The sequence below is a fragment of the Talpa occidentalis genome, unplaced genomic scaffold (genome assembly GCF_014898055.3).
Source record: "Talpa occidentalis isolate TD23 unplaced genomic scaffold, MPIMG_talOcc4v2.1 talOcc4.14, whole genome shotgun sequence".
Lineage (NCBI taxonomy): Eukaryota > Metazoa > Chordata > Mammalia > Eulipotyphla > Talpidae > Talpa > Talpa occidentalis.
Window position 1 is genome coordinate 27017335 of NW_023601433.1, and position 12028 is coordinate 27029362.

At 45.3% G+C, this 12028-nt stretch overlaps 2 gene segments (V, D, J or C); both read left to right on the forward strand.

The window, feature by feature from the left end:
* On the forward strand, positions 1–467 carry LOC119245227 (immunoglobulin lambda variable 4-3-like). The segment is given in 2 exon segments: positions 1–46; positions 145–467. Coding segments are annotated over 2 exon segments (369 nt in total).
* A 7839-nt stretch (positions 468–8306) lies between these two features.
* LOC119244059 (immunoglobulin lambda variable 3-25-like) lies at positions 8307–9025 on the forward strand. The segment is given in 2 exon segments: positions 8307–8352; positions 8709–9025. Coding segments are annotated over 2 exon segments (363 nt in total).
* The last annotated feature ends 3003 nt before the right edge of the window (positions 9026–12028 follow it).

A 12028-nucleotide genomic window follows, 5' to 3' on the forward strand; every position in this document is an offset into this window, starting at 1 on the left:
ATGGCCTGGGTGTCCTTCTATCTCCTTCCCTTCATGGTCTCCACAGGTCAGAGCAGCCCAGTTGTTTGGGCTCCCCAGCATGTGCCCCGCAACCACAGTTGTGAGGTGTGTCATTCAGCATGGTTCTTGCATTTTCTTTTCCAGGTCTCTGTTCTATGCCTGTGCTGACCCAGCCCCCTTCTGTATCTGCCTCCCTGGGAGCCTCGGCCAAGCTCACCTGCACCCTGAGCAGGGAGCATAGCAACTACTACATTATATGGTTTCAACAGCTGCCAGGGAGGGCACCACGGTATCTGATGTATGTGAAGAGTGATGGAAGCCATGGCAAGGGAGATGGGATTTCCGATCGCTTCTCAGGCTCCAGCTCAGGGGCTGACCGCTACTTGACCATCTCCAACATCCAGCCAGAAGATGAGGCTGAGTATTACTGTGGTGAGAAGCATACAATCAGTGGCCAAGTAGGTTAAGCCACAGTGACATAGACAAAGGTGAAGTGAGGCCAAAACCTCCCTCCCCCGTCCTCTTTTCCCCACAGTGCTCAGGGTGAGCTACTACCCGTCCAATGCAGGACCCTGAGATCTTTACTCTTCTCCTTCAAACCCTGTGGCTCTGACCTCCTCCCCAGACAGCAGGACAGAGAGGGACACAGGTCATGAAGGTCACTTTGACAACATAGCATCTGTGTCCTCCCGTCAGGTCTGTGGGGTGATGATGGGAGAGACAGGAAGTATCCTAACACTGAGAGAGTGGCAAGGCCAATGACCATGTCCCCAGGAGTCACTGCCCTGATCCCACAGAACGAGCTCTGCTCATAGAATTATCTGCAGGGAGTGTCCTGCTTCCTGGTCCCTGTGGAGGGAGCAGGGTTCCTGTCAGGAATGAGGTTCAGCAGAAAACATTCATCCTCAGGGGAGGATGGAAAGAAAATTCTTACCCCATGGAGGGTGCAGACTAGGGTCCAGTTGGGCACTGAGGTGCCTGTAAGGTCTGCAGCAGGACAAATAGGGGCACACAGGGATCTCTTATGTGGTAATTCTCAGCTTGTGGTGCCCAAAATGGCTCTACATCTGCCCAAGGCCTTTCTAGGAACTGAGCAGGACATACCACTGGGACCCCAGCAGCAGGGAAGGGGAAAGTGGATGATGATGTGGGAGATATGTAACACCAATGTGTCTCAGCCTCATGGGAGACCATCTCATTGTCACTTGATTTGGGTGGGGAGCAGGTCACTGGAATGGTTGATTCTCCACAGTAGATATAGGGACTGAGTGACCCTCGTCCAGGTACCTGACCTGAACTGGGTCAGAGGGGATCAGCCCTGCACCCCTGTTGATTGGTCCCACAAGGGCACAGCTCTGAGGGAGTCTGGTAGCTGCCTGGGCCACGGTGACTCTGAAGTGGCTGAGGTGGTCTTGGTATCTCAGGAGGGATGGACAGGGAGCAGAGCAGGAACTGAGATGGACATCAGGGCTCAGTCCTGCAGTGACCTCTGACACAAGGATGGCAGAGTTGTGGGACTCATAGACTGTTCTACCCTCCCCACTCCAGTTACCAGTTGTGACTGAGAATTTACAGTAACTGTGTCCCAAATAAGGCCAGTCAAGGGCTCCTATGGTGGGGGGTTTCCTACAGGCCTTCCCTGTAGGAGATGGAGACAGAGGACTGTGGGGACATATGTCAATGCCCCACATGCATCATACACATGCACACCTACCCTGTGCTTGCAGGGTTTATCATTTGGAATAAAATGACACAGTGGCCTCAGATAGAAAGACAGAGATAGACTGTAGAAGTGACCAAAGGGATGTACAAGGGAGGCAGATGAAGACCATTGCCCTTCATGTTGGAAGGTAGGCAGGAGGGGAGTGACTTTCTTGAAATGTAAAACTTTTATCCTTCAACAAATAATACATAGGAAATGAAAAGACAACCTAAAAATGAGAAATTACAGGCACAGTACACATTTCACATAAGATTCATGACGATATTGATAAAACTTACAATGGTGATAATAATAATGATGAAGTTATAGAAGCCGAGAATCTGACGAGATCACTTTTGGGGGAAATATAAAAATAGCCATAAGCTTGTGATGTCTGCACCATTATTCGTCATTAAGAAAATGCTATTTCAGCAGTTCTCCTGCCTGCCTGTGACTATGCACTTGTTTATTTTTCTCTTTCTGTTTCCTAATAAAATATGCTTTGACAATATTAAAAAAAGAAATGGAATTCAGATCCTATTTTGTACACACTAGCGTGGATAACTGAAAAGTCAGAAAATAACAAGTGGTAACATGAATGCAGAAGAATTCAAACATTTTACACTATCAGAGTGTCAACGGCACAGCCATCTTGATAAACAGTCTGTTAAGTACTCAAAAGACTAATCCTAAAGATATCAAAGGATCAGGTAATTCTGTTCATAGTGTAAACCCAGGAAAAATAAAAATAAATACCCATAGAAAAGGTGTACGGGAATTTTCGTTGCGAAATTATTATCCCCAATGGCCAAATGATGGAAATAAACCAAATATCCATCAATGAATGAAAGGGTCAACTAAGCATTGTATGTCCATAACATAGAATATTACTCAGCCATGAAGTGGAATGAAATCCTGCTCCATACTCCAGTGGGACTGCAGGTAGGAAATGCTATGTGATGAAAGAAGTGGTTAAGACTAGGGTATTACAGATAAGAAATGGAGCAGGGGTTAGGTTTCATTTTAGTGTTAACTTTTTGTAATGTTAACTTTTGGTAATGTTAACTGTAGAGATGAGCACACGTCTCAGTAAAGATATCACAAACTGTAGGATTATATACACTTGAATTGATAAATTGAAAGTATTTGAATTATACAGCAGAATCAAAATAACTGCTGTAGAAGTAAAAGGAGATATGCATGTACACATTTGTGAAAATTTGAAGAAAACATTTCCCAGAGAGAGAGAAATTCATTTTTTATATTTTGTTTCAAAAATTACCTTTTTTTTTTTCCTTCTTCAACTATTGGTCTATACAGCTATGAGACTCTTCACCCAGGTGATCTGATGTGATGTCAAGGCCGCTGGGGCCTGATTCAATCTCCAGTGAAACACATTTCTGGGCCCTGAGTTAAACTGCACCACGGGCTTCGTTTGTTCATGTCAGTGTAGCTGCTGCTTTAGAAACTTTACCTTAAGTCACCTGGATAATGAACAAATGCAAATGTGGACATTTTTACTAAGAAAAAAGAAACTTTCTGCAAGTATTCTCTGGACAAACTCTGGAACTAATGTCTAATTGGTGGGAAGTTCAGCACATGGGGAGGGAGGATCAGCCATGCCTCAGAATTTCACTGATAACTGACAGTAGATTATTAGATCTTCATCCTCTTATCAGCTGCGGGAAATAGGCAGGTAATTAACAAGATGTTTTTATACCAAATCTCTGGGAATCTAAGCAAGAATTCAGAGCTTCTAGGGTCAACATCATGAAAGGGCCACGGTAGTTTTTCTAACTTGGATTAATATATCCGGGGGTGTCTGAGCCACCCAAAGTCAACAGGGAGCTAACTGCCCCCTGGGCGCCTGAGCTGCCCCAGTGCTGCAGGGTCCCCACAGCCCCTTCATCAGAGGGCCTCAGGCTTGGACATTTTCCCATTTCCGTTCCTCATTTATCTGATTCCGTTACACTCAGAAAAGGGTGCTATTTTGAGCCTTCAACTTCCCAGAATTTACTATTCTCACTACCTCCAAAGGTGATCTTGGGAGTATTTCTCACTCTCTCTCAACCCTGCCCTCTTCTGTCAGGTACACATTCCTTCCTCTGTGTTACTGTTGGACCTCAGAGAGATGGCCCAGGTCTGATGCACTGGCAGCTTCTTTGTCCACACCTGGCTGCAGGATGGTGCAGAGGAGAGGGAAAGGTGACATCCCAACTTCAGGCCCCAGTTCCCTACAGGAGTAGCCAGGGGGCTGGTCTGAACCCACTTGTGTAAAACAAGGCTGGTGCTAGAGGACCTCTATGCTGTTCTGCTGCCAGAGAACCTGATGTGTCACCTGCAGATTCCCCTGGGAAGACACAATGATCATTGCTGCAAAGAACTATAAGAATCTGTCACAGTGGAACTGAAGTGACTTTGAATCATAGTTATCTGAGTGTCTCACCAGCTTTCATCCTCAGAAAAGCCAGAACTTTCCCTGTTACAGACCAATAGTCTCCAATCCAACATATATAGAAGCCAATATTGTGACTGACATTTAACAATAGAAGAAGTTTATTATGAGCTGACAGGCAAGGACACAGGGGACTAAAGGTTCAAATCTGTCTCCCCAATCGTGGGGCTAAGATAAGTTTTATGGAGGTGAAGGAAGAAAGGAGGAAAGCTAGGACTGAGAAAGGTAACATTCCTGGCAAAGTTTCGTTAGTCAGACACATATCAGTCCAGAGAGAGAGAGATATTTTCCAATTAATTTTGGTTTTGTGTATGGGTGCTTTGTTCCCACCTGTTTGGATTTAGCTGAAGGTCAGTCATAGGAGCACGTGCTTGGGCTGTCTGACCTCATGCTGAGCTCCTGTAGCATGAGAAGACTCTTCCACCCTGGAGTCCACAAGATTGTCCCCTGCTCCTGCCCACTGGTGCCATTTGGGCTCCGCTGCCTCAGACCCCAAGTCTACACAGGACTCCCCGTCCCAACACCCCAGTCCCAGATGCTGCCCAGTCTCCACCACCTTGAAGGGGAGCATGCCCCCCCAACCCCGCAAACTGGCTGTGCAGATGCAGGGGTGGGGCCAAGAGCCGAGCTCTTGGCCAAGACCCTGTTGTGAAGAGAGAAAATATAAAGACAGGGAGTTAGTTAAGTTTTAGTGTCTAGGTGTCTGACTATAAATGACCATACTTTCATCCGCACAGGGAAATGAGTCAAATCTTTTTGAAGATACTTCCTACTACTTATGCCATTTTTCTATCCTGACAGCAGCTCCAAAGTCTTCTCTCCAGAGAGATCTTCTCTAGCCTGTCACCACCTAGCACTTGTCATTTGTTAATTAATTGACTGCACATATCTTCCTCCTATTATTTTTATTAATTGATAAATTTTTGTGAATCATTTTTCCAATGGTCAGGAAATGACATCTCTTTCATATGCAACGTCAATAAAATACAACCCTAAGCATGAACAGTCAAGATTTTTTTTCCCCCTGTAATAACAATGGAATGAGATGGATGTGATCCATATACCCACTGTTTCCATGAGAAGCCAGATCTTCTTAGACTCTGGTTCTGCAGCCCCACTATGGAGGGCTTGCTGTCCTTTTTTAACATAGGACATCAAATGGCTGCTGTAGCTCCAGCTATCACATTATCATTCAAGAGGAAACTTTCTGTAGTAATCCAGTATTTCTCTCTAATTCAAGGTAAAGTTCAATAGAAAAATCTCAGTCAAGTTATAACAATTCTGCCAGAACTGGCCATGTGGTTGATGCATTCTATAGGAACCGGTGAACAGTGTCTAGCTTGGGACATAGATGGAGCTACACATAGGGAGATTCACGAGGACCACCTGCTGAGTCTGAAAACCAGCTATGTCTACTATTCTGCTCCATCCACACTATGAAATCTCCTGAGAGCATGGACAGTGTCATGTTCATGCCACATAGCCCAGAAGCAATGTGTGCAAGACTGAAGTGGGGTTCACAAGTACTTGTTGGATGGACTCTCACCACTGCTTTTCAATATATACTAGAAGTCCTAGCTAGAGCATTTATGTGAGAGAAAGATGTAGAAGGAATTCCAATAGAGAAACAGGAAGTAAAACTCTCACTATTTACTGATGAGATGTCAATATAGAGAGAACCCTAAACACTCTATAGGAAAACTAATTAAAACAATAAAATAGTTTAGTAAATTAGGTTACAAAACCAACACACAAAGGTCAGTAGCCTTCTTCTATGTAAACAATACATCTAAAGAAGTAAATAAAACCATTCCATTCAGACCAGTACCAAAAAAACTTAAATACTAGTACTAAACCTCACAATGGAGGGTATAGACCTATACAAAGAAAACTACAAAATTTTGATTAAAAAAATGGAAGAAGACACAAAGAAATGGAAAGGTATTCCCTGCTCTTGGATCAGCAGAATTATTATGAAAATGGTGTCACTACCAAAAGCAATTTACAGATTCAATGCCATTCCAATAAAAATCTCCATTGCATTCTTCAAAGAAATAGAACAAATATTGATGAAAATCATATATAATCACAAAAAAACTCAAATAGCCAAAGATCTCCTGACTAAGAAAAGGAAGAAGGAAGTATTATTCTCCCAAACTTCAAATTATGCTGCAAAGCCATAATAATAGAAAAAGCATGAAATAAAAACAGACACTCAGACCAATGGAATCAAATTGAAAACCCAGACATAAAGCCACATGTTTATGGTTAACTAATCTATGGCAAAGGAACAGGGAATATGTCCTGGAACAAGGACAAACTCTTCAATAAATAGAGCTGGTAAAACAGGACTGCTACATGTAAGAGAATGAAACTAGACTACTGCCTCATTCCATGTACAAAAACCAACATGAAATGGGAAAAAGACCTGAATATACTACCTGAATCTATTAGATATGGTTTCAGAAGAAAACATGGGAAAACTTGTAGGCAACTAGAGATCTGAGGCTTAAAGCAGAGGAGAGGGAGGAAAAAGGGATCAAACAGTGGGAAGAACACATGGGATCATGGTGACAATTCACGGGTATGTGGTGGTGGGATATTTATGGGACTACACTTGAGGGGAGAAATCAAATACTGTGCAAAATCAACAACAATGTAAGAAAATTAAGAATAAATAGAAAAACAACAACAACAAACACTTGCTGGAGGAGTTCCCCTGTCTGTCTTGGGTACAGTCACCACTAGGCCCCATATGGCACTGCACACACAGCTGGCACCATGAAGAGCCATTCCCTGAATCCTGTTCTCCCCAGTGCCAACCCTGTGAAAGGATAGTTCTTGCAGGTGTGTCTCAGGTGGGCCCTGAACCTCCCTCCTCTAAATGGACGTGCTCAGATTTTCATGGGTGATCTGAAAACTTTGTACCAACTATGGAAGAACATTTCACCCCTGGGTCAGCATCTCATGATCAGGGAGTCACCACCTGAGATGCTGCTTCTGAATCCTCATCTAACTCCTGATTCCCCTGTGTCTCCTGTAGCCAGTGCAGAGTGGCCACCAGGAGGCAGGAAAGAGCCATATGTGTCAGGATTTTTAAAGCACCCTGGAGTTTGGGACAGGAAGGTTGGTAACCATGAGCAAATACCAGAGTAAACAGGTGGTATTTTCCTGTAGTGTCTTCCTTGACAATCATGCACCATCTTCAGACTCCATGGACTTCTGATTGAATCTTGCAGAATTGCTGGTTTCACTGACACAGGTTCAGACATATCAGTCCTGGACCCCCAAACACACACACAGCCCAGTCCAGATAAAATGATGTCACTGTCCTCACCCTTAACTTTTCTGTGGTCACATAGTCTTCCTCCCTCCCTTTGCTTTGAGTCGTCCCTGTCCTGCCAAAAAACTGCTCCATATTCCTGGATGAGAGCGTGGCATCAAGTAGTTGTTCAATGCACTTTTGTTCCCTTTTTATGAACTGAAATGTTTTATTACTTAATACATTTTCACAGGCAAGTAAACGCACTTAATTAGAGTGAACATTCATTTCAATTGCTCTTGAGTTTGCGCAGTGTCACCAAGTATTTCCTGGGAGCACATGATACCTGTGTGAACTTAGCACACAGGGGATACTGAGGCACAGCCCCTATCACTGGCCTCAGGACACAACCCCAAGGAAAATATAATAACCTCAATGACTCCATGTGTCCTGTGCAAGGAAGCAGGTTTATTCTTTTCTGCTGCTCAGGTATTGCTCCCTGGGGTGGGACCTGCCTCCACTAAGCCCCCTCATGGCACCCTCAGGCCAGGTCAGAAAACACAGACAGACTCCACACTGAGTGCTACCTGGGAAGGAGCTGCCCAGCACAGAGGCCAGGACAGAGTCTAGGGAGGAGATTCAACCAGAGCGTGAGACAAGCAGAGAAGAAGGATCCCAAAGCCGAGCGTGGGAACTCTTAAAAATACCCCTTCCTTCCCTGTGTCCCTGGGGGCTGAGTCTTCTCTGAAACCACAAACCTCCCCAAGCAGCAGCCTGGGCCCTGGCTGATTTGCATACCCAGCAGCAATCTCCAGCAAGGGGATAAGACAGGCCTGGGGGGAACCTGCCCAGGCTCAGCCTCAGGGAGCAGAATCAGGGACGCAACCATGGCCTGGACCCCGTTGCTCCTGGGCCTCCTGGCTCATTGCACAGGTCTGAGCCCAGATTCATTCCCAGGGCTCTGGGACCATCCTAGCCCTGACTCTGAGCTCAGCAAGGGCTGCCTGTGGGGGCAGGATGTTCATGACCCTGTGCAGGAAGGGGGCGTGGGTGGTCAGCCCTCACTGTACCCATCATTTAGTGTGAACCTTAAGGTCTGAGTCATCAAGATTAGGGAAAGGGTGTTTATTCATGTCTCAAAATTGCCATGTATCAGCCTGGCTTATGGGACACTGAGGCAGGGGCACTCAGGGGAACAGACACTACTGGATCTGAATCCAGACCAGGCAAGGGAGGTCCTCTGAGAAAGGGTCCTACATATTAAACCCCTCTCCTTTTCTCCCTTGCAGGATCTGTGGCCTCCTATGAGCTGACTCAGCCACCCTCAGTGTCGGTGTCTCTGGGAGAGACGGCCAGGATGACGTGTCAGGGAGACAACTTGGATAAGAATTATGCTTACTGGTACCAGCAGAAGCCTGGCCAGGCCCCTGTGCTGGTCATTTATGAGGATAACAAACGGCCCTCAGGGATCCCCGACCGGTTCTCTGGCTCCAGCTCGGGGAACACGGCCACCCTGACCATCAGCGGGACCCTGGCCGAGGACGAGGCTGACTATTACTGTGCAGCAGGTGATGGCAGTGGGAGCAGCCGGCGTTACTCACAGTGACACAGACAGATGGGGAAGTGGGACAAGAACCTCTATCCCTGGCCTGGCGCTCACTCCCACAGCCTTCTGAGGCCTCCTGTGGGGTCCTCTTCAGGGTTGGGAGAATCCAAGCAGCTTCTTTGTTCTCAGGGCTGCTGTTCCCCTGCTGAAATAGAGAGGGCGGGAGTCTGTTCTGAATTCTGAGACTTCTTGTCAGCATCCATAGATGCAAGGACCCTCTAACGAAGGCTCCAGGACAGCCAAGACCATCTCCAGGCTCAGTCTCTTCACTTGTCCTGGGATGTTGAAAGGAGTCAAGATTCAGAAGGACAGTGTCTGGCTCTGGGTGGCCTCTGACCTTGTGGTCATTCCTCTTATTAGCTCAGGATCACCCTGCACTAGAGCCCAAGGCCTGCTTGTTAGAGAAAGCCCTCCCTGGGAGGAGAGGGGTGGGGCAGCAGCCATGTCTTCCAGACTCTCTGCTCCTTTGTAGGTTCACATCTGAGCATTTTCATCAGACATTTGTAAAACACGACATCACTCTTTTACATTATTAGATGTAACAAATATCATCAGGTTTAGATGGCCATTCTTTTGAAATTTTTTTTTATTATTTACAACTGTTTCTTCTTGCCATCTTTAACTTAGCTTCCATACCATACTTCTTACTGATGATCTAATGCATATTTTTGTGCCTAGGAGTCTCTCATTCATTATCCCTTCTTACATCTATCATAAAAATAGACATTTAAAAATGTGTTTTCTTAACCCAAATACCCCAAAATAGATGACTGGATCAAGAATATGTGGATTATACATGCACAATGGATAATCACTCAGCAATCAAAAAGATAAACTTAGGCCATTCACAGCAATTTGGATGGAGCTGGAAGGGATATCCTAAGTGAAATAAGCCAGAAAGTAGAAGAAAAATATTGGATGGTTTTTTCACTTATAGGAGGAACACACAGGATATAAATAAGGTATCAGAAAAAAAGTAGTTATAATAAATTAAAAAATCAAAATCAATAGTCACCTATAAATAAGAGACATTCTGCAGGGGAAGAGGAGAGAAAAGGATCAAAACAGGGAGTGGGGAAGAGCACAAGGGACTGACTAGGTGATGGTGCACGGGTGAATTGGTGGTAGGAATCTCATGGGGACTACACCTGAGAGGAGAAAGTATGTATTGTACAAAAACGAAGACTGATGTAAAATATATATAAAATTTAAAAAAAAAAAGAAAAAAGTATAAAGAAAAAAATAAAATGCCACTCATTCTGGGAAAAAACAGTGCTTTTTTTCCTGTGGTTTTAAGTGTTCATTGACTCTCTTCCACATTGTCAAAACTTCTAGTAGTAAAATGTAATCAAAACAACACACATATTAAGAGTTTCATAAATAAATATCAAATAGTGTTTGTTTATGGATCCACCAGTCTATACAATTTTCTGCTAGAATGAATCAAGGTCTGACTTTAATTCTGTCCTGGCTTCCACTTTATGAAACTTGGAGAAATTTTCATCTCATAAGCAGAAGTTGTGTAATACAGTGTCTCTCACCAACCTGAGCTCCTCCCTAGTTCCATGCCAAAAATCTTGGTCATTGATGATAAAAGTTGTCCATCAATGACGAAGATTTTTTGCATGGAACTAGGGAGGAGCTCAGGTTGGTGAGAGACACTGTATTACACAACTTCTGCTTATGAGATGAAAATTTCTATTAGATGAAAATTTTAGTCTATTAGCTGACAGTTTTCATGCTCTTCTACTTTTGCTGAAAGCTAAGAATTGGAAACCACTGGGCTGCAAGAGGGTTGGTTGACAGTATGTAGCAGCAGGAAACCCCTTCTGAAACAGAGGGTTCATTTATCTACCTACTGCCCGCAGACAGCCTGGCTTCAAAAGCTAGCCCTCCCCATGAAGAGAGCCACCTTTCCCCCTGTGCTGCGTCCCTGCCCTAACGTCGGGTATCCAAGCCTGATTAGAGGGTCCGAAGACCAGGCCCCCAGACACCGGGCAGAGCTCCGAAGGGGCATCGGAGAGCAGAGTCCTGTCGGAGTACATGCCAGAGAAACAAGCTGGTTTCTACAAGCCTCAGATCAGAAGCCACAGAGTCTGATATGAGGACATGATTGTCAAGGGTGACACTGTAGAAAAATGACCCCTGTTGATTCAGCTCCTGGTGACTGATGCTCCCCACATCACAAGCTGCAGGGAGGCTTTAACCGTGATGCAGGTGGCTCTCTGCTGCCCCCTGGTGTCTCCCTGCACTGGGTGCAGTAGGCACAGAGGCTTCCTTTGTTCAGGTTTAGATTCAGAAGCTGCAATCAGGAGGTGATGGTCCCATGAGTGAATTACCCTCTCTATGTGGCCCCTATTTCCCTCAAGACCAGGTGCAGGGTCTTCATCTGATCAAAGTGGAAAGCAAACATGAACATGCCCATTTGGAGGAAGAGTGAACTAGGCTCACCTGAGGCATCGCTGTACATGACCATCAGGTTGTGGACAGCCATAGGATGGTCATGGACTTGGCACTGGCAACACCATCTTGGTGCATAGCCAAGATACTGAGAACATAGATGAGAAATGACTAGTGGACACCTCTGCAGGAGGTGCCCCAGGAGCTGACTCTAAACCTGTAAATATCACCTTTAGAACAAGATCAGAACACACAGGCTACCATTGAATCTGATGTGGCTGGGACTTTCCAGAGAGAAGCCAGGACAAAGCCTAGGAGAGGAGATTCAAATGGACATGACACCAGCAGGAGAAGGAGGAACCCTAAGCTAGGAGTGTGGACTCTCAAAAATACCACTCCCTGCTGTGTGTCCCTGAGGACTGAGCCTTCTCTGAATCCACAAAGCTCCCCAAGCAGTAGCCTGGGCCCTGACTGATTTGCATACCCAACAGCTCTCTCAAGCAAGGGGACAAGACAGGCCTGGGCAGATCCTGCCCAGCTTCAGCCTCAGGGAGCAGGATCAGGGACTCACCATGGAAACTATTGATGAAACTTCATAGTCAA